Here is a 23,534-nt window from a genome sequence, read left to right on the forward strand (position 1 = left end):
GGAAATAGCTCTTATGCAGAACTATTTCAAATTTAACAGTTTTCATTGGCAGAACAAGGGAGTTGCCATGGGATGCCGCATGGCCCTAGAGGTAGCCAATCTATACATGGTGGAATTCGAGCAGGAACTTGTGTCCCCTGAGGGGCAATTTGCTGCACACCTCTTAGTGTGGCTGGGGTATATTGATGATGTATTCACCATCTGGAATGAGAGGGAGCTATACGAATTTACTGCATGGGTCAATTCCAGAGATGAGAACATCCAATTTGACATCCAGCTACAACATCTTAGAAAGCCACTTTTTAGATCTAAAATTGAGAAAGGAGGGGGAACAGCTTATGCTTACAGAAAACCCACAGAGGTCTCCAGATACTTGAGATTTGATAGCTCCCACCCAAGCTTGTTAACTGCCCGTATGGTAGGGATGTCAGAGAATTGCGCCACGGATCTCGGGGAGGCCGAATGCCAACGCATTCAGCCCCCCGAAATCGGTGGCGGAATGGTCTGCCCCCCCCCCCCCCCGGGACGAGACTTACCTGGGGCGGATCTTCCTGGCGGCGGCAGCTGCGGCTCCGGCTGGTCTTCCGACCGGCTGCCGCCGCCACCATTTCCAGTTAAAAAAAAAAAGTGATAGGCTATGTAAAGATTTACGTAGCCTATCATGGCTAAGTTTTAAAAAAAAAAACGTGATAGGCTACGGAATGTTTATGTAGCCTATCACGGCTGACTTAAAAAAAAAAACACAAACGCACGTCCGCTATGCTATTTGCGTTCCCCTTATTTTTGCCGTCTTAGTCTACGTAAATCTTGACGTAGACTAAGATGTGCCAAAATAAGGAACGCAAATGGCGGCGACCATGGCTGCCGCCATTTGCGTACGCGCATTTTTTTTTTTTAAGTTAGCCGTGATAGGCTACGTAAACATTTACGTAGACTATCACGGCTGACTGCAGGGATGCAAACAGTGGCAGCTACAGCCGCCGCCATTTGCGTCCCTGCTAGCTAGCGGCCGGATGTCCGGCTGCTGGCGGAGCCGGCCAGCGGCTCCGCAGAATCCCTGCAGAGCACAGCCAGCCGGCCAGGATTCTGGGGGGGAGGGAGGAACGGAGCGCCTCCCCCCCGTCCAGGATTCCGGGGGGAGGGATAGAGTGGCCCCCCCCACCATCAACATAATCCGTGAAAGTTAAGTGCCTTTCGTACATCCCTACCGTATGGGCAGTTCTTCGGACTTAAATGTAACTGCTCTAGTGAAACAGATTTCAGACAGGAATCTCGCAAGCAGTCCACACAATTGGGAGACAGGGGACACCCGTCCACAGTGATTAACCAGAGGTTTAATAAGGCAGCAAAACGAATACGAGCTGAACTTCTGAAACAACGGAAGACCTTCAAACCGGATCAATTGCAGTTTGACATTTAATCATATCACAAGTAACTTGCTGGGGAGCATTTAAAAAAAGGGCACGTAATTCAGCATTTACCAGGGCCAAATCTACATGGAGATGGTTTTGGGGGCAATTCCGTTTAAATAAGGATTTTCATGAAATCGGGTTAGCTCCTCCCATGGAAAATGGTGCCCAGTAATGCAGCGTATACTTTTTTAAAAATCCACTTGCATAGGGCAAACGGCACCTGAAACTATATTAGTTCAGGGTTGGGTGAGCCGAGTCCCACAAGCAGAGCTGAACCTGCATAGGTGTGGGGCAACGAATGAGCAGAGGCTTGCTCCCCACTCTCAGTGAGATTCCATGGAGAATGAGTTGCTTAGCATGGATGTGGAGCAGACAGCTGTCCTCCATGGCTAGCCCTTCTCAGGGGGATTGGGGTCCTTAAGGGACATCAGCTCTTAAAATCAATAAAGCTCTGTATACCTGTGCATCTCAAGAAAATATATATGTACACAAATCTATGGTGCGACGTTTAGAATGCTGCGTACAGCTCTGATCACCACACCTAAAAGAAGTTATTGTAGAACTGGAAAAAGTGCAGAAAAGAGCAACTAAAATGATCAAGGGGATGGAACACTTCCCCTAGGAGGGAAGGTTACAACAGCTGGGCTTGTTAATTTGGAAAAAAAGGAGGGTAAGGGGAGACATCTTTCTTCCTCCCTCAACATGCTAGAACCCAATGGGGTCATCCCATGAAGCTGACTGGTGGGAGATTCAGGACAGAGGAAAGGAAGGGCTTCTTCACACAGCGCAGTTATACTATGGAATTCACTACCTGGAGGAAAAAGCTATCTATGGCTACTAGCCCCTGATGGCTAGCCCCTGATGGCTATGTGCTACCTCCACTACCAGAAGCAGTAAGCTTACATACACCATTTGCTGGGGAACATGGGCAGAAGGGTGCTCTCGCACTCATGCCCCACTTGTGGGTTCCTGGTCAACAGCTGGTTGGCCACTGTGTGAACGGACCGCTGGACTAGATGGATGACTCTTGTGTTCTTATCTCCATAAGAGCATACCTTCGCACTTCCAGCATAGTTTTAAAACAACAGGCGTGAGGCTTGCTCTCCGCCACTCCCCCTGGCCCCAGTCAGTGCAGTACTATTGGAGACCATTACTCCTGAGTAAGCATATTTCTCCAGCACAGTGCAGTGTCCATGGAACAGGGCTGGCTGCCCACACCTGCTCCCTCCCCTCTCCCAAGGCCAGTGAATATTTAATACAACAGGGAAGGGAATTCTCCAGACTCCTCTGCTGTATGTGAAGTGCAATTGACATTACTTCTGAGTAGACATGTTTAGCCCTCTGCTCTCCCCATGCCCTCCCCCCATGCAACTTTCCCTTCTGCCAATCAGCACTGCTCCCAACAACCCGCACCAACAACCTACAGCACACTGAAGCCACCGTGATGGGAAAACCTGTCAGAAAAGCAGTTTCGGAAAACTCTACAGCTAGAAACATCGTGCTGGCTGCTACTTCATCATCGGCATGCGTCATTGGACACAATCAACTTGGGGGCACACTAGAACCGATATAAAGGCCCCCATAAGCCCATTATCTCTTTCAGAAGAGCTAGAGATACATGCTGGTGAGAAGTGAATTTAGGGTACGTAGTGAAAGCCTACCCAATATTTTAGCAGGTGCAACCATGCCTAGGGGAAATCACCCATGTGGACACTATAGCTACTGTAATAGACATCCAAAGTTACCATATTTGAAAATCCTTTCCATCAAAAGTGTAACAGCAAGTTTGTGGTCTATGGTATCCAATGCAAGTGCCCAAAAATGTATGTGGGGAAAAACTACCAGTCCTTGAAAAACTACTCCAAGGGACTGAAGTATAAGGTGTTGGTGTAAGTGTGGGTTTTGCTTAAATATGAGTCTGGGGTCTTCTTGTAGATTTCCCCAAAACCCTCATTCACCTCATTCAACCACTCCAGATCATATTAGCTGTCTTCAGTTTGAAGTAGTCTCTTTAGAAGAAAATTATTTAACCCAGATTATCACTCAGGTCAGTCCAGATATGAGAAACCTTGAGTCAATTGCCTTGTCATGGTAGTACCTGTAAGAATTTCCAGGGAAAAACAACAACCCTTGTCTAGTAGCATAAGAAACACAGCCTTCAGTATATTCTTTCCAGTCACCAGTGATTTGCAGCACGAGACATTCTGCAAGAGTTCTTCTGAGTATGGCTGTACAGGGCTTTCTTACAGTATGGGCTGTTTAAGTTGTTTTATGTTGCTTTAATGTATGCAGAGGCCTTTTTGCAATGTGCTTTATTGTTGTTTTTAATAAAACTCTTATGAATACTACTTAAGAGTTGTCTCAAGTTTATTCTATATCATTGTTATAGCCCCTTGAGGAAGGCCTTGTAGAAAGATGTCCAAAATGCGTCAGGCTCTTTACTAATAAAATCTTGTACAGCATCTTGAGACTATTCTCTCTATGGCATTTTAGGTTTTTTTACATGATTGTAATCCACCCCAGAGAAAGTTAATTACTGGGTCAAATAGAAATGTATAATAATAATAATAATATGATGATGATGATGATATCTTAACATGTTTTCTTCTTGCAGAACCCTGCAAAAGGGGGGGGGGGATTCTCTTCCGATGACGCCATCTCCATGGCAACACACCGACGACAACATCACAGGCTGCCAACGGAAAGGCAGGCTGCAACCTGAGCCAAGGACCAGGACGGCAGCAGTTGACGGGCGGGCAAAAGGGAGGAACATCAGCTAGCCAGACAGGAAAGCGTGAGCTCTCTCAGCCCCCTCCCCCCATCTCCATGCTCTGGGCGGTGAACAATGGAAGTCTCCTTTGTGGAAGAAGTGGCTGCATCTTTGGTGAGAGAGTTTCTCAGCAAGAAGGTAAGAGTCTCGTGCTCGCTTTGATCCATGCGCGCGTTGCAGACCTTAAGGACTGCATTTTGTTTACCCAGTAAGCATAGAAATCACTCCCCTCCTGCTTTTCACCATGGCTAGAAGCAGAAATCTCGGGCAAGATTAATGAATTTTCTGCCTTCGGTTGCTTTGAGCCAGGCTGCAACCAACTGGAGGACTACATTTCCCACAATTCATTTTCCCTACATTGAATACGGAAGCAGATTCCCGTTTGCACTCCCAAGCATCCTGCTCAAGGGTCTTCACAAAATCCTCTAGGATTTTACGACACCCCCATGGATGTAACTCCTATGGCTATTCCTTAATATCAGAAACTGCAGCTTGTCAGGATTGGATTCTACACCACATTGATTCAGTGGGCTCTCACTTAAATATTAGTCATAATATTAATATTGAGTCAAGGTTAGAGGTAGTTTTAGGTTACATACTGAAGTACTGGGGGAAGTTGGTAGGGGAGACCCTCTTGTTTTCCCTTAATAGCATCTGAGCAGTGTCACTAGACTCACTACTCCCAAGAAGCTTCCACTGCATTTTATTGGGCATGTTTTAAGATGTCGAAAGGTCTTAATATCAGCTTTGGGCAGAACAGTCTCACCTGACCTATGCTATTAAGCCCAATGCTACTAATGGCTTTCTAAAAATTAAGATTGGAGGCACAATATCCAGTGAATTTTCCCTAGACAGGGGGGCCCTTTATCAAGCTTCGTACTTTTTGGTGCAGAACTTAAAAGCACTAGTATTCGTATCATCTGCAGGGGGGGCCTATGCTCTTAATAGATGCCTCAAGGGGGGCAGTTTAGGGCAAGAAAGGGAGTTCTGGTCAGGTCCCTGGCAAAGGGACCCAGCCCAATTAATTTGGGGCCCCTGGTAGACCTGTTAGGATAACCTCTTAATGAAAATGATGTTGAATCATTTCAAAATCTAGTGGTTTTCAGTTGGGTTTTAGAATCCCATTGCAAGGCATTTCAGTTCCCTTTCGATTCTCCTCCCACACTCCAATTGAGCATTCGCCCTCTTCGAGATCCCCCCGTCTCCTACCCCAAGGGGCAGTTGGTCAATGATGCCATACCACAGGAGTCATGCTCAGTTCAATACTCCCCCGCCAACAGCACCATCTATATTATTTAATTTAAAATGTTAACAGGCCATCTTTCAGGGAAAGAGCCCTGCCAAGGCGGTGTACAACAATAAAATGAATGTAAGAAAACTCGTAATAAAAAAAACTGATGTGGTAATAAAAGCAGCAAAAGTTCCACAAAACTGCCATCAGAACCTAAAACCCAATTGCAGCTCTAATCCAATCTGATAAAACATAATCAGGGGAACGCCACAGTAAACAAGTAAGTCTCCAGAGCCTTCTAAAAGCCTGCAAAGATGGTGTTTGTGTTCGGGGTTGCAAACAGGGCATTTTCTAATGATTTGAGAACCGAGTTCTCATACATCCCTACACCCAGGCATTGCTTTTTAATTGTTCCACCTCTATGGAGGTGATGTTCGACAAATGAGCGCCGAGGGCAATGGTGTATTTTTAAGAGATTAGCAGTCGTGCTTGCTAAATACGTTCGTCCCTTCCTCAATGTGGGCAGCACATGTGAGGGAACACCCAGAAGCATCTTCAAGGTGAAAAGGGGGCTCTTGGACCAGCCACCTATAGCCCTGGGGCAGGGGAGAACCGCCTTTTGGGGCTCAAGTGGGTCACACATCTATAGTCTGGGGACTCAGGACACCCCACAACACTCTTAAGGTATATCAAGGGGAGGCGGGACATAGTTCACTGCCTCCGCTCTAGGGTCGGGTATGCTTGCCCTTAAAGATCAGCAACCCCCCGCTGCTTTTCACCACTGCAGATTAAATTCAGATTAAGTTAATTACTAAAGTTGTGGCCCTAGTTTACCCAAAATAGTGTGTCATCTCTATTTCTGGGGTGTGGGTACACAGGGACATATAAGCCCAGCCTATCTGGTGCAGTCGTGCTATCTGTGTGGTTTGCATTAGGTTCACCACTAAATTTAACTTGTTCACTTTGTGGTCTCTGTACCGGGTCATGATCCCAAACCAGGGAGCATGGCAGCTGAATCCTAAGTAAAGGGGGAGGGAACATATTTCAATGGCTGAAGCACCTTCTTCTCACACAGAAGGTCCTAGGTTCAATCCCAGACATCTCCAGTTAAAAGGGCAGGTGATGGGAGGAAGTCCTCTGCTCCCATAGACTCTAGGTGATTGGAGCAGGCAATATTGGCTTAAATGGACCAACCAAGTCTGAATCAATATAAGGCTGCTTCTTATGTTCGCCTGTGATGTTGTGGCTTATCTTGGGTTCAGGTGACTTTAGAGATGTGTATCGCATGACCAGCTTGTTAAGAATGCAGGGCTTGTTAAATGTGCGAAACTGGTAACTTTGTTACAGGTGCAGGAATGCTAAACTTAAATTAAAAAGCAGCAACCTCATGAATGGAGAGATCATAATGTGGGCTATATTAGAGCCCCTTAATAGAGAGAAAGTATTCAGGTTGTGTTAGGTTTTTGTATACAAGATGCTGGTAAGAGAAAGTACCATACATCTTTTTAAATGCCATGAGGGATATACAGTACCTAATGAGTGAGTCTTTGGGCAAGTTTAAACATTTGGGGTGTAATCCTATGCATGTTCAAGTGGAAAAAAGGCCTACAACTCCCCGCATCCCCAGCCAACCATGCATGTTTTCTGTCTAAACATGCATAGGATTGCACCCTTAAGGCTTGGAGGGTTACAAGTATCCTATGCAGAGAGAGAAGGGTGTCTTGTGTGTCCCATGCTGCATTTTAGCTGGGCAATTTCACCTCTCCAGCAGAGGCTTCAGGGAGGAAAAGAACTTGAGGAGGTGATAGCCCATTTCAGTCGGACTTCAGGACTGGGACAGAAACAGCCTTGGTCGCCTTGGTGGCTGATATGAGGAGGGCTCTGGATAGGGGCGAATGCTCCTTCCTCGTTCTCCTCGACCTCTCAGCGGCTTTTGATACCGTTAACCACGGTATCCTCCTGGACAGCCTGGAGGGGGTTGGGCATTGGAGACACCGTATTGCGGTGGTTCCGGTCCTTCCTCTCCGGCACGTACCAGAGGGTAGCACTGGGAGAGGAGGTTTCGGACCCATGGCCGCTCACTTGTGGGGTGCCACAGGGTTCCATCCTCTCCCCGATGCTACTTAACATCTATGTGAAGCCGCTGAGGGCTACCCTCAGGAGGTTTGGGGTGTGGTGTCATCAATATGCAGATGACACGCAGCTCTACCTCTCGTTCAAATCTTCACCAAGGTTGGCCGTAGAATCCCTGTCCAAATGTCTGGAGACTGTGAGTGTCTGGATGGGGAAGAATAAGCTGAACCCTGACAAGACCGAGGTACTTTTAGTGGGAGACAAGAGGAGGTTGGGGGATGCTGACCTGGTGTTGAATGGGGTACGGCTACCCTTGAAAGACCAGGTCTGCAGCCTGGGAGTCATTTTGGACTCCCAGCTGTCCATGGAGGCTCAGGTGTCAGCTGTGAGCCCGACAGCGCTGTACCAACTTCATCTGATACGACGGCCGCGCCCCTACTTTCCCGACCATCTGCTCCCATCGGTAGTACATGCTCTGGTCTCCTCTCCTTTACAGTACTGTAACGCGCTCTACGTGGGGTTACCCTTGAAAATGGTTTGGAAGCTGCAGCTGGTACAAAACACGGCGGCTCGCCTGATTAAAGGCAGCCGCCGGCGAGATCACATCACTCCAGAGCTGAAGGAGTTGCACTGGTTACCAGTTGTTTTCCAGGCCAAATTCAAGGTGTTGGTTTTGACCTTTAAAACTCTATATGGTTCCGGCACAGCCTATCTCAAGGAGCGCCTCCAGCAACACCAGACAGGCTGCTTAACAAGATCAGCCTCAGATGGCCTTCTCTCTGTCCCATCAGCCAGGACAGCTAGGCTGGTGAGGATGAGGGCCTTCTCTGTGGTAACCCCCATTCCCTCCCTAGGGAACTCTGCCATGCTCCCTCTTTAATGAGCTTCCGCCACACACTGAAAACTTGGTTATTCAGGCAGGCATTTGGGGTGGCTTAGGGTATTTTTAGAAATATATATTTTACTGTAGAATTTTATTTTTTAAAACTGTTCTATTATACACTCTGTACATCACCCAGAGTGGCTGGGCGACCAGACAGATGGGCGATAAATTTAATAAATAAAATAAGAAAAGGCATAAGCCAGACACCCCAGCCTCTTCCCCTTCCCCTAGGAATGCCTCCTTTCCAGTCTCAGTCCTCTGTTTACTGAGTGAAGAGAGGCAGCCAGTCCAGTTCCATCCACGCTGGCTACAAGGGGGAGAGGAGTGCGGTTTCCTGGCTCCAAGCCCTGTCTTCAAGTGCAGAGCCAGGAATCCAAAAAATCCTATGTCCTGCAGATTGCTCCCTCCAAGTATGAAAACTACGATATTGGAGACTCACACACAAGCCTTGCTAGACTCTTTTGAAAAGTTGTATACCCAGAGGACGGAGAATCTTGAAAGTATTCTTCCCTCTAATGAGAAATTTAAAAGAAAATGGATGGCAACTTTGGATCTTACAGTTATAGATTAAGTTTGGTCTGAAAACATTTGACATGGAAGACAACTGCAAGCTTTATGCAGGACCTTTACTTAACATTATCGGGCATCCAAGCCTGAATATTAAAAGAGCGTATTACCACCACCACCACCAAAGCAATGTTTCAATAACCAAGCCTTCTAGAAAATGTGGAGTTACACACAAATTGTCTACAAGCGTTTCAGAAATGAATGTCCTGTTATCTTCAACCACTACATCCCACTGCTTAACTTTATACACTTGCAGGTTAAAATTTTTTTTTTCCATTTTATAGAAAGGGAGCCCCAGTTGTGGCTTGTCAAAGAACTTTCAGTGGTTTTACCATTCATGGTAACTTTGATCCAAAGTCTCTGTGGCCTTGCCAATCATATTGCTAGAGAATCATGTATAGTATGTCCCAACAACTTCACCCGAAAAATGTAAAGACATTTATAGCCAAGATGTCCTGAGGTGTTTACACCTGGATATCTCATTTCTTTATGATATTTCTATACTGCCTCTCTGAAACCAACCAAGGTGGTGTACAAAGAATTCAAAGAACAGAACAAGAATCAGATGCAAACTTAATAAAAGCAACATTGTTACTGGCATTCCTCTCTTCCCTGCACAGGGTTTGAAAAAAACAAGCATCGTAATGGATGAAGAGTTCCCACGTACAGCTCTTAGCATCAACAACAGAAATGAGCTCCGTAATGTTTTACACCTGCAATCTTTGTACAAACAAAACAAGGTAGGCATGTATCTCTTATACAGACTTCAAAATTGGTTTGAAAATAGCAGCAAGCTTGAGAGGATGTATATTTCACATTACTTCTTATATGCCCTTATTGCGTCTTTGGGAAGAGCACAGCACAAGCATCCACCCGGTGAAAAGTAAAGGTACAGCTAGGTATTTTGAGACAAGTAACTTCTTCTCGCTCCATCCAACTAGCTTGTTTCCCAAACAGGAATGGGCGCATCTGAGATTCACCACATCAAGACAACGGCTTTAAGGACAGACCCCACTCATTATAGACTTGCAAACCTCTACCAAGTGTTTACGCATTCATTAATTCTTGAAGCCCTAGTGGTCCCTGAAACCTCTCGCAAGCCAGACAACACAAATACGGTATTAAATATATACTTATTGCTCAAACAGTCTAAGAGGATAACAAGCTTTAGCTAAGATGAGGCAGATTACGAACATCCCAATAAACACAAGTCATGATCCTTAAGAGTATAATGAAAATAATAGCAAGCATATTTTCCATGTAATAAAACCTAGGTTCCTCTCAATCTAGCAGTCAATATCAAAGTTTCATATTTGCCTAAATGGAAGGGATGGTGGGCGAAGCGAAGCCAGCCCAAGCATGTATGGCGGGTTTCTCGTTCTCCCAGGATTTATCTCCCAGACAAATCAAACCCTAGTCTTTTATAACCCCCATGAAGTCGATGACGTCATCCTTAATTTCAGACCTGGTCTTACGACCATTCCCACTGTTCTCAGTGTAACCAGGTGTGGTGATTCCACATGTACAATATGTAAATAGTAAACGTTTGTATATATGCATGGTGGCTAGTATGTATCTGGAATGACTGACAGGTGAGTGTGAGGCGGGGTTTGGCAAGTGGAAGAAAGGGGGAGTGGCTTAGTGAGAATGGATCACGGTGTGATTGGATGGGACCTTGTGCATAAAAGGTGGCGTGATTGCTCTGGAGAGTCAGATAAGTCTGGGAGTAAGATAGATGGGAACAGCTAGATAAGTCTGAGATTAGATTGGGAGATAAGAGAACATCTAGTGTGACAGTCTGTGAATTAGTGTGTCAAATAGTGAGAGAGAGGATGTGAGAGATTTTGAGTATAGAACTAAAAGCAAGAGTTATATTGTGCAGTTTACGGTGTTGCCTTGTTTTAATCCTCATCCCTGATCTCTTTTCCTCATCCCAACCCGGTTCCTATTTCCAGTCCTGTTGTACCAAATAAACCCTCTTTGTTTTCAGTTTTACAAGACAGTTTCCTTCTTCGTTATTAGGAAGGCTTTCGTGGAATAACCCCCATGTGCTGGCTGTGTGGTCTGTGCTACAAAAAAGAAAGAAACCAGCTCTAAAAGGGTTATTGGTGGCAGAAATTTAGAGAGTGGTGAAGCATCACAATACAAAAACAGAGGGTTGTGGGTGAGAGCCTAAAAGTGGCAGTGTGAGGAGAGACACTGACCAAAGCACCTGACCTGGTGACTAGAAGTAGGATTGTGAGGCCTGCCATTGACACCAGCAACACCTAAACAAAGGTATCCCTGCTAAATTAAGCCACTCGCGGCTTCCAGTTCTGGATCAACATACTTGCGGCAGCCTTCCTTCAATTCCAAGAACACATTCTATTACTCATACACACACACACGCACAGAACTAGTCAAGTCTACAAAATACAATAAATTCTTACTAATTCCACGTAGTACAAGGCATATTCCGCTACAATTTTACCCATGTCTTAAAAAGGTTGAGTCAGGAGATGTGATGTAATATGGTATAGTAACACGGCTACCGATGACATTAATTACCCCAAGTAAAGGCCCCTGAAAACCATTCAGCTTGTATTACTGCTGCTTTGGAGTCCAAGGTAGCCTATGCGGAGTTCCCCACTTAGAATAGAATCATAGGGTTGGAAGGGGCCTACAAAACCATCGAGTCCAACCCCCTGCTCAGTGCAGGAAGCCTAATTCCCATTCCCAGGCAGTCTCCCATCCAGGGACGAACCAGGGCTGACCCTGCTTAGCTTCCCTGGAGAGCTGTGATTTGCGCAGGCGTGCAGGCCAGCAGCGAAGGGGAGGGAAGGCTGGCGAATTTTGGCACCTTCCCAGGGAGAGGCCTGCTGAGCCAACAGGCGCTCCGATGGGTGAAGTGAGATCTCTGTCCTTTGTTCCCAGTCCAGTTCAACGTGCGGCCCCTAAAAGCAGGCATCCCATGCAGCCACACAGCATTGCAGTCACTGACGTTCGCACCCTCCCACCCAGGGTAGCAATATGTTAGAAGTAGTTCCCAGTTAACGGAACTGGGAAGGAATTTTACCTGCACACCAACTGGCAAAGACAGTGCAGGGCTTTTTGTCTTCCCCTCTGCAAGATTAATGCCACTATCAATAAGTTAATCTGGACTGACAGTAAGTTCTTTGTGGATGCTTCATTTTATAATGTTTATGACTTTATGTAGGCATGATCAGGGATGCTGGAGAGATTCGAGTCGGAATAAAATGAGCTCAGATTTCTAAGAATCCGACCTGTGGAATCCGCTGCTGAGTGCCCTCCTCAGGCCACGCAGAGTCTGTGGACTTTTTGGATGATTCTTTTTACTTTCCTGAAATTTACGCATATAAATTCGTAGGAAAATAAGTGCCTTTCTGCTGAGGAAAACATTGAATGAAATGGGAACAATATGCTAAATATTACATACTAAGGTAAGTTATGTAAATACGTATGTAATTATTTGCATATTATTCCGCACAACAACAAAAAAATCGCATCCATCTGTGAGCAGACGACGGAACAAAAGGCACCTGACAATCTGCAAAACACAGAGGGAGCAAGTTTTACACAGTCTGCACATCCCTAGGCATGATAGGCATTGGCCGGGACTGGACTCCCCACTCCCTCACTGGGCTCCCCTCTGATCACCACGTGAAGGATCTCAGGGACATGGCACCAAGCAAGCTGACCACAACTGGGGTGGTGGAAAAGGGTTCACATTAGTAGTCTGCAGCATAGCAAGCCCCTGGCTCTGCCATCCACCACCGGCGCTCGTGGCATGTGGGCCAGGAAGGGGGGACCAGAGAGCAGACAGGCTGGCCGATGACAGGATCCACATCCTATGTTGCAGCCATGCCTAGTCAAGTGAAAGTCAATGAAGTTCTGGCCAATTTATTATCCCAGCAAAATCTGTGACTCAGCTAAATTTGTTTCCTTCCCTTCATCACCCGGACCCAACTAAGCACTGCCTGTAGAATTAGAAATTCAGTTATGTTCCATACCCAGAGTTGCCTACACAGAGCTGTGGATTAAGATTGATGGAAGAAGGCTCTGGGTTTGGTTAGGTGCTGCAGAACATGTGGGGGCAAGGAGAGCCTGCAAACATCAACCTGTAACTTAACAAAAGAAGACAGAGCCACTGGGGACACAGCCTGCAGCTCCCAGAGGACACCATGGGCTTTGGTGAGCCACTTCGGCGAGCCACAGAGGAGCAGAGGGTGCAGGAGGCCTTGTCCTGGTCTTAGTTTTAATGGTTTCTGCTTGGTTTTTGTTTTAACTGTTTGGTGGGTGGTGGGTTTATTGGGGGTTTTGTGTTTTAGGGATGGGTAGCCTGCCTGATAGGCAGAAGTGAGGGAGGCATGTGTCCACCTGACAGAGGCAGTGGGGGGAGCGTTGGGGGCCAAAATATACAGAGGCTGGGCAGCAGGTGCTGGCAGAGCGCTAGGGGCAGGCCATGCCAGGTAAGGGGAACAAGGGAGAAATGTGTAGTAGTATCCGTCTCCTGTTCTGGGCCTGTCCAGAGCCAAAGGATGGCTGGGGGAGGTGTGACTCCACCTTCTGGGCTTTGTCTGTTGCTCTGCAGCGCCAGGTCTGTTACCCAGAAAAATTCCTTCATCCATGACATGTGATCCTGGGTGAGGGTGAGGACCTGGCATGTACTGGGGAGACTTGACTGGCTGAAGCCGCTGCTCCAACTCTTGTGGCCATATGCCCAGCTAGATTTTCGTATGCACAGCAGCCGAGAGCTGGGGATCGGGGAGGGGGAGTGGCTGTTATCTACTGGGAGTCCTTGGTTTTCTTTTCACCAGACCCCCTCTCTGGGAGACCAAGGTTGCTGAGTGCATGTACTGGAGGTTGGTCCAGAAGGGAAGTCTGGGGATTCTGCTTCTGTACCACCCACCCCGCTGCACGACTGACTACCTGGCCAAGGTGCTTGAGGTGGTCTCTGATGTGTATGTGCAGTAGGGATGACGGAGAATTTCTCCCCGAACAAGTTTCGGGAAGAAATTTTCCGCCCCCCCACCCCCCGCCGGGACGGGACTTACCTTTGGCGAATGTCCCTCCCGGCGGCGGGTCCGGCCGGCGGTTCGGCGGGTGTTCGTCCAGGGCGGGAGCAGAAGCCAGTCTTTCGACCGGCTGCCGCCACCGCCATTCCAATCAAAGAAAAAAAACAAAAACGCCCCCGTGATAGGCTACATGACGATTAACGTAGCCTATCACGGCTAGATTTGCAAAGTCAGCCGTGATAGGCTACGTAAATCATCACGTAGCCTATCACGGGTGACTTTAAAAAAAAAAAAAAAAGCGCGTACGGATAATGGTGGCCCCCATAGGGAGCCGCCATTCCCGTTCCTTATTTGGTCTCTGTAGTCTACGTAAAGATTTACGTCGACTACAGCGAAAATAAGGGCAACACTATTTTACTTTCGTCCACCCCTAGTGTGCAGTCCCCTAACTTATTGGTGTTGAGGGACTTCAATGTACATTCAGAGGCCGTCCTCATGGGGGCACCTCAAGACTTCATGGAGTCCATGGCTTAGTGGGAGCTGCACCCGATTTCAACTGGGCCCACCCATGTAGCCGGCTATGCACTAGAACTTGTGTTTGTTTCTGGAGAAGTGGGGAGTGATCTGGAAGTCGGAGGTGTATCCACCACCCCCTTGTCATGGTCAGGTCACTACCTGGTGACATTGGAGTTCTTGGTTCCACAACCCCTCTGCAGGGGTGGAGGACTCATTAAAATGGTCCGCCCCAGGTGTCTTATGGATCTGAACAGATTCCTGCACACGCTTGGGGATTCTCTGGAGCACGCAAACAGCCACTCGGTCAAAACCCTGCTGGATGGCTGGAATGCCACAATCACTGGGGCATTAGATCGGGTGGCTCCGAAACGCCCTCTTGCCCTGGACAGGGTTCGAAATGCACCATGGTTAAATCTGCAGCTGCAAACTCTGAAACATGGGGTGAGATGGTTAGAGCGCTGGTGGTGGACGTCTCGCTCTGAAGACGATCGGACACGGGCTAGAGCTGTATCTTCAGCCTATCACGTGGCAAAGAAGGCAGCAAAAAAGGAATATTATGCTGCCTCTATCATGTCTGCAGAGTGCTGTCCCAGGAGGCTGTTCCAAGCAGTCTTGAGCCTGGGCGGTCCAGTTGCTCCAGAACCGCTGGAGCATTCTAAGGCCTCCTGTGAGGCCTTGGCAAGGCACTCTGAGGATAAAATTGATTGGATCAGGACTGTTATTCCGTGTGCTGTGGATACAGTTAGTGAGCGAGAGGCAGCCTATGGCAGACTGGTTTTGTGGGATTGCTTCCAGCGTCTTCCTTCTGATGAAGTGGACAAGGTGCTTTCATCTGTAAAGCCAACCACCTGCTTACTTGATCCTTGCCCATCCTGGCTCATTATGAACTGCAGAGAGAGACTGTGTGAGGGGGATCAGGGCGGTGGTAAACACCTCGCTTGAGGAGGAGTGGTGCCATCAGCCCTCAAGAAGGCAGTGATAAGACTGCTCTTAAAGAAGCCCTCCTTGGTTCCCCAAGTCTTGAACAACTTTTGCCCAGTCTCAAATCTGCCATTTTGGGGCAAGGTGATTGAGCTGGTGGTGGCGATGCAGTTGAAGGCATACTTGGAAGAAGCCAATTATCTAGATCCACTTCAATTGAGCTTCAGGCCTGGGCATGAGACAGAAATGGCCTTGGTGGATGATAAGAGGAGGGCTCTGGATAGGGGTGAACGCTCCTTTCTCATTCTCCTCAACCTCTCAGCAGCTTTCGATACCATTGTTCACAGTATCCTCCTGGACCGCCTGGAAGGGCTGGGCATTGGAGACATTGTATTACGGTGGTTCCGGTCCTTCCTCTCCAGCAGGTACCAGAGAGTAATACTGGGAGAGGTTTCGGACCCATGGCCGCTCATTTGTGGGGTGTCACAGGGTTCCATCTTCTCCCCGATGCTGTTTAACATCTATGTGAAGCCGCTGGGGGCTATCATCAGGAGATTTGGGGTGCGGTGTCAGCAATATGCAGATGACACGCAGCTCTACCTCGTTTAAACCCTCAGCAAGGTTGGCAGTAGAATCCCTGTCCAGGTGTCTGGAGACAGTGGGTGGCTGGATGGGGAAGAATAAGCTGAATCCTGACAAAACCGAGGTACTTTTGGTGGGAGACACGGGGATGCTGACCTGGTGTTGAATGGCATACGGCTACCCTTGAAAGACCAGGTCCGCAGCCTGAGGGTCATTTTTGATTCCCAGCTGTGAACTAGGCAGCACTGTACCAACTCCATCTGATACAGTGGCTGTGCCCCTACCTTCCCGACCACGTGCTCCCATTGGTAGTACATGCCCTGGTCTCCTCTCGTTTAGACTACTGTAATGTGCTCTGCGTGGGGTTACCCTTGAAGATGGTTCGGAAGCTGCAGCTGGTACAGAACACCGCGGCTCGCCTGATTAAAGGCAGCTGCCAGTGTGATTGCATCACTCTGGTGCTGAAGGAGTTGCACTGGCTACCAGTTGTTTTCCGGGCCAAATTCAAAACCCTATATGGTTCCAGCCCAGCCTATCTCAAGGAGCACCTCCAGCAATACCAGACAGGCCACTCAACAAGATCAGCCAGGCTGGTGGGGATGAGGGCCAGGGCCTTCTCTGTAGAACTCCCTCCCTAGGTAACTCTGCCATGCCCCCTCTAATGAGCTTCTGCCACGCATTGAAAACTAGGTTGTTCAGGGAAGCATTTGGGGTGGGTTAGGGTATTTTTAGAACATTGTGTTTTAATGTTTGATTTTACTGTTTTTGATTGTTGTATTGTTGTACATCCCCCAGAGTGGCCAGGTGACCAGCCAGATGGGCAATTAAGAAATTTAATTAATTAACAGACCCCATCACATCTGGTCATCGTGTTCATAGAGCTGACTTGAACATGCATGCAGGCTTTGGCGGCGGCGGGGGGGGGGGGTACGGCATACAGTATGGATTTGAAGCCACCCCATTAAGCATTATGTGAAACCTGGCAAAAACGTTCAATTTCAGCGTATAGAACAAAGAGCTTTACAGAGGAAAAACATAGCATGGTCAGCTCAACTCCCTAAACTTAGGCACCCTAGTCAGAATGCCAGCTTTCAGGTATATAAGGGTTGTTAGTTTGTGTAATAATTCCAAATTCAGGACAGAAGGAGGGTGCGATGTAGCGAGGAAAGAGGGCACTGTGTTTTAGATCACTTGCAATTATTTCTAGTGAACTGACTGCCTAATACACACTCCTTCTTAAAAAGACCTGCTGAGTAGAACAAACACCAATTTTCCCTCTCTCTTCTTTCCTGCAGCCCTCTGTCCTGCCCGCAAATCTGCTCCGGAGGGTGCCCCAGCCCCCCAGAGCAGATTTTGAGAGCACAGGATGTTTGCGTGCACGCACACACACGGAATCACCCGTGCCCCATCCTGCTGACATCTTCCATCAGCGTTATGACACCACTGGATCCAACCCTATTTCCGCCACTAGCAAATTGCAAAGCGACAATGGGAATAAGCTACAGTTCTTGTTAGAATAATCATGCATAGTTGTTAAGCAACTATTGTTGCATAGTTAATCTGAAATCCACACAGTGCAATTCTATACGTGTCTACTCAGAAGTAAGTCCCAAGGAGATTTACTCTTGGTTAAGCAGGTGGAGGATTGCAGATTTAGTAATTTTGAAATCTTCGACAATGGTTGCCCCCTACTTAGGGGAATCTAAGATCCAAGCTTTGGTTCTTCTGCTTGAAAAGCGGCTCAGGCATCTGAGCGAAAGGGAGATTGACTGCTATCATATCATCAGCAAGTATAAACCACTGTGCTTAGGGGGTGGGGGGGAAGAAACTCCATGTCAAACATACCCAGATGTTACTGTTGTCATGCAGGAGTTTCTAAAAGTAGAAGTACCTTAACAACTGTAACCAGGTTGTCAACACAAGGGAACTTCCTTAGACAGTAATAAGTAAAACCTGCCCTCTAAACTAGCTGAAGTAATCTGTACAGGACAGCCCCAAAGTGCAAAGGATTCATGTGACTCCTCTATATTTATGTTCCTGTGGAGAGCAGTCAGAATTTAATCTTAAATCTCTTAAAAGTTGAAGGGCAGGTTTTATTCAATGAAAATAAAAATGACAAAAAGAAGACGTCAGAACATTTCAATCTCTGTGGAACTGTGACTAGTATTTTATAATCGCCAAGAGGCCGGTTCTTAGCTTTTCCAGTCTATCCACTCAAATACAGCCCTTTTCTTGACATCTATTCCAATAAATGATATTTCTTGAATACCTTATGAGCAGCATGAACTATCTTATGAACAATTCATGATAAACCATATTTCTTAAAGCTGCATCTCTTTCCGCTTATCCCACCATTCAAGATTTCTCATGCCAGGAAAAGCTAAGAAATTTTTTTAAGGGTTTGTTTTGTTACAGAGTTGCTACTTCAGTGACAGTAGATCACATCATTATTTTAAAGGAGAAGGAGACAGTTATATGATTTTTCATCATATAGGAATTATTCTCTGCCCAATGTTTTCAAAACATTGTAGACTCAGGTATTAAATATTAAAGTAATTAATAATTATGACATACTCTGAGATAAACATGGACAGACATGATAACCAAAGTTTTGATTTGAGTCATTTAAATAATGGTAAAAGGAATGGTAAATGATTGGAATCCTATGCACACTTACCTGAATACAGTGGGGCTTACTTCTGAGTAAACTTGCATAAGGCTGTACTATTAGCCTGAGAAATTTTCTATATATACAGTCCAAGATTAGCCTTTCCTTATATAAAGGGATTTTTTCCCCAGAATGAGGCATATCTATATTACCCTGGCAGATTGCAGGTAACTTCTTGCCTGTGTCTTTGAACTTTATAGTTTCCATACCTAGGTGGTTTTCACACCTAAGAAAAAGATGGGAAACTTATGTTAGTTATCTTTCAACCTGGCAAAGTCCACACCAACTGGAAATTATAGGTCAATTTCTTTACCGTGGATGCTAAAATATTAATGACAATTCTTGCTAATACACTTCAGCGTGAAACATACATTAGTACATTCTGATCAAGAGGGATTTATTTGCCTGAGACAGAGAGCAGATAATTTAAGGTCTCCAGTAGACCCCCATTGCTCTGAATTCTAAAAGAACAGACTCAGCTGTGATTATTTCACCCAATGCTAGGAAAGCGACTAACAAATTATATTGGCAGCTTACGTTTGTGACCTTAGAAAAATGTGCATTTCCACAGCATTTAAGATGGATTAGAATTCTATATCTCTTCTGTGTCACGAGCGATGACAAATAGAATTCGATCAAGTTTCTTTAGTTTGGAAAGGGACTCAAGGCAGAACTGTTTTTTGTCTCCCTTGTTATTTGGTTTGTTCTTGCAGCCCTTGACATGTGCAATTAGTTATGCAGAGACATTTATAGTTTTGTGCATGAGCAGGCTGAATATAAGCCAGCTGTATACACAGATGATTTGTTATTACTGGGTTTGAGGCTTCTGTACCAAAATTAGTATGATTGTTATCTTTAATGTTATAACCCAAAAGTATACCAGAGAGCAATCCTATGGTCCTTGAAAGAGCGTCCCAAAATCCATAGGAGTGCTCAGAAACCCTTTCCAAGGTCAGGCACAGTGGTCCAACCTCAGAAGGGGTAGTCAGAGATTCCCAGCCAGTGTGCTGTAAAGACCTGCACTGGCTGCCCTCGGAAAAATTGGCTGACCGTGATGGGCCTAAGGAGGAACGATGGAGAAGCAGGGAGTGGGAAGGAGGTATGGCCACAATTCTCCCCACTGGATGATAAGGGCAAGGCTGCACCCAAGCTTGCAACCCAAACTGGTTAAAAATAGACTGATGTTCCCTCCATACTCATACTGTGTGAGCAGATAGATACCTTGAAGGCCCCTGTTCAGGCAGCATTCAGAGCTACCATTATTTTATCGGTTAACTGTGTATAACTACTGCACTTTCGTGTCACTCTCAAAAATAGGCGTTTATAGTGGAGCCTTCGACCCCCTTGCAATTTACCATCATAATATGTACATGCCTTGGTTGGTACATGTTAGAGGTGGTTAGGCAAGACTTGTAACTTGATTTAACTACTGCAGCATCTAATGTTAGTAATTGCGAGGAATCTGTTGTGTACAGTGTATTTGAATACAGATGTTTGTTAATTCTTTGGCATACTTTTTATATACTAGACAATGTCATAATTGTACTAGACCACGGAGTTACACTGTATGTCGAAACGATTTTGATCCATTTGGTATTCGTCAGTTTGGGGTATGGTTAGGTTTTCCCAACACAATAATATTGTATTCTCTTTTGTTTAGATGTATGCTTTTAAACCACACAGATAAAAATACTTAATCACCAGTAAGCCCAATCCAGTTGTTTTGCTGGTATACTGCTGTTATGGGATACTTCCTGTTTTGTTTGGTCCATCCACACTCAACATACGTAGGCACACAACAGAAAAGCAAGTACAGGGATAGAGGCCATGATTTGTAGGGAAATTAGCTCCAGAAAAAAGAGTAGTGTGAAGTTACCTTTCCCAGGATCCTATCAGATCCTTCCCGAAGGCAGTGTTGGGATGCAGGGAAACTCCTCAAATCAGAGCAAAAGGAAGCCTTTGGCAAGCCTGCAGATGGATCCAGAAGTGGGTGGTCTCAGACAAAGTGTGGGGAGGCTATGTGGCAGTTCAATGGCTCAAATGTATTTCAGGGAAGAAATGACAGCCAATGGACCACTGGGCTTGTCAAGCAACCAGACATTAGGGTACCAGGCCCTTGGGAGGCCACCGAACTAAAGAGCTTGCCACACACCAGGGGCAAGTGTGGTATCCCTGTCTACATGGGGGAGGCCAGGAACAAAATGAGATATTTAAGCAAAATGGGACCGATGGGGCCACTGAAGGCTTGGAGGCCAGAGATTTTATGGGGTTTAAACAAAGGGATCCAAAGAAACAGTTCTAGGCCCAACTGAGACTCAATATACATAAGAGAAAATGGATGTAAGCACTGCAGACAGTGGATCCAACAGGACTGACCGTAATCCAGTCCTTCTAGGTGACTGCAGTGCTTGAAGCTGTGAAGGCTTTTTCTGGCCATTGTATGCAGCACCAATTTGTTGTAGAAGCACTGCGGCTCAGTGGTAGAGCATACGCTTTCTATGTAGAAGGCCCCAGGTTCAGTTCCTGGCACCTCCAGGTAGAGCAGGGAAAATTCTTGCCTGAAACCCTGGAGAACCACTGCCAAGTAATGTAGACAATACTGGACTAGATGGACCAATGGTTTGACTCTGCACAGGTCAACTTCCTACATCCATAGCGTTCAGGGATGCAGAGCTACTTTTGGGTGGGGGGCACCTGTCAGGTGGCCATGGCCATGGCCCAGACATCAGTGGGCATGGCCACGCCTACTTGACATCATTTGCGCTCTAACCCAACTGCATGTGGGGAGTAACTGCATTATACCCTTGTCCACGCTTCCCTGTACGCAGGCTTTCCCCAGTTATACAAGCCCTGCACGCAGCAAAGCCGAACCACAGTAGCCCCCATCGCTCCTGATTTCAACACCAATGCTTTCTGTTTACTGTAACCCGTCTGCTGATGTTTGTAGTCCTGTCAACAAAAGAAGATGGAGATTTATGGTTCAGAATGTGAGTACTATATGCCGTGTATTTTTGAACTACCAACGTTATTTACATTCTGAACTTCTAAAAGAAATTTCATCTGAATACACTGGTTCAGACACTTTCCAAATACATACTACCTGAAAAACCACCAAATGACAGTCTGGTCGGGAATTAAAATTTACTGGCAATTTTTCCTCAAACCACCTGCTTAAAAATTATGACAAGTTCCCAGTTCGTGTCTAATGAAATTTAGCGCATGCTACAAGGGGCTGCTTGGATACTGAGATGCACTGACTTACACACACACACACACACACACACACACACCTACCTCTTTAAAATAGAATAAAATACTTTTAGAGTTCCAGCCTGCTTGAAGGAGGCGGTGGTGAGACCTTTGTTAAAAAAAGCCCTCCCTGAACCCCACCATATTGGATAATTATCAGCCAGCCTCCAATATTCCATTTCTGGGCAAGATATTGGAGCGCGTGGTAGCCTTACAACTCCGGAGATTCCTGGATGAGACAGATTATCTAGATCCATTTCAATCTGGCTTCAGACCCAGTTATGGGACAGAAACAGCTTTGGTCGCCTTGGTGGATGACCTACACAAGGAACTAGACAGGGGGAGTGTGTCCCTGTTGGTTCTGCTGGACCACTCAGTGGCTTTCGATACCATCAACCATGGTATCCTTCTGGGCCGCCTCGCTGGGATGGGACTTGGAGGCATTGTTTTACAGTGGCTCCATTCCTTCTTGGAGGGGCAGACCCAGAAAGTGGTGCTGAGGGACTCCCATTTAACTCCTTGGCCATTGGCTTGTGGAGACCCTCAGGGTTCTGTTTTGTCCCCCATGCTATTTAAGCTATACATGAAACCACTGGGAGAGGTTGTCTGGAGTTTTGGGGTTTGGTGTCACCAGTACGCTGATGACACCCAACTCTACTTTTCCTTTCCAACTAATTCCAAGGAAGCTGTCAGGGTGCTAAATCGGTGTCTGTTGGCAGTAATGGACTGGATGAGGACAACAAATTGAAGCTTAATCCAGACAAGACAGAGGTGCTCCTGGTCAGTTGAAAGGTAGAGAAGGGAACAGGGATACAGCTTGTGCTAGATGGGGTTACACTCCCCCTGAAGACACAGGTTCGCAGCTTGGGTGTACTTCTGGATTAAGCCGTGAGCCGGGATGCCCAGGTTTCAGCGGTGGCCAGGAGTGCATTTGCACATTTAAAGCTAGCGCGCCAGCTGCACCTGTTCCTTGAGATGTCTGACTTGGCCACAGTGACACCTGCCTTAGTTACATCCCGTTTGGATTACTGTAACACGCTGTATCTGAGGCTGCCTTTGAAGAGTGTTCGGAAACTTCAGCTGGTTCAAAGAGCTGCTGCCAGACTGCTGACTGGGGCTGGTTACAGGGAGCATACAACTCTCCTGTTAAAACAGCTTCACTGGCTCCCAATCTGTTTCGGGCACAATTCAAAGTGCTGGTCATGTCCTATAAAGTCCTATACGGCTCGGGTCCAGGTTATCTGAAAGACCGTATTCTCCCCTGGGAGCCTATTCGTGCCCTGAGATCTTCAGGGGAAGCCCCTCTTGCGGAGAGGGCCTTCTCCGTGGCTGCCCCAAGGCAGGGAGACTTCCCAGGGAGATGAGAGTGGCACCCTCCTCGATATGCTTTCATAGGCATGTAAAAACTTTTTTGTTCCAGCAGGCTTTTGGGGATAACTAGCCTGGACCTGTAAAAATGTGATGTATGAATACTATTTTTGTTGCTGTGGTTGTCTCTTAACGTTTTAATATTTTGACAATGTTGATATCGATGATTTAATTATATTTTAACTTTTGTACAGTTGTATTTCTATTTCTAGGTTTTAATTATACAGGTTTTAACGTTGTAAAGCCGCCTTGAATCCCAGTATTGGGGGAAAAGGCAGG

At 46.5% G+C, this 23,534-nt stretch overlaps 1 protein-coding gene across 2 annotated transcripts in view; it reads left to right on the plus strand.

Annotated features, from left to right (window-relative positions):
- Positions 1–4,238: 4,238 nt before the first annotated feature.
- The window catches only part of MINDY4 (MINDY lysine 48 deubiquitinase 4), a 152,336-nt gene continuing 133,040 nt past the window's right edge, over positions 4,239–23,534 (plus strand). The window contains exons 1-2 of one of the 2 annotated variants that reach the window (XM_084859438.1): positions 4,239–4,320; positions 9,557–9,676. In XM_084859438.1, coding sequence (XP_084715564.1) covers positions 4,258–4,320; positions 9,557–9,676 — 183 coding nt within the window. In that variant the 5' untranslated portion in view covers positions 4,239–4,257. The remainder of the gene's footprint in view (positions 4,321–9,556; positions 9,677–23,534) is intronic. The other variant, XM_084859440.1, reaches the window with a different exon arrangement.

This window comes from Heloderma suspectum, chromosome 5 (genome assembly GCF_057233095.1).
Source record: "Heloderma suspectum isolate Gila_16-S chromosome 5, 16-S_ref, whole genome shotgun sequence".
Lineage (NCBI taxonomy): Eukaryota > Metazoa > Chordata > Lepidosauria > Squamata > Helodermatidae > Heloderma > Heloderma suspectum.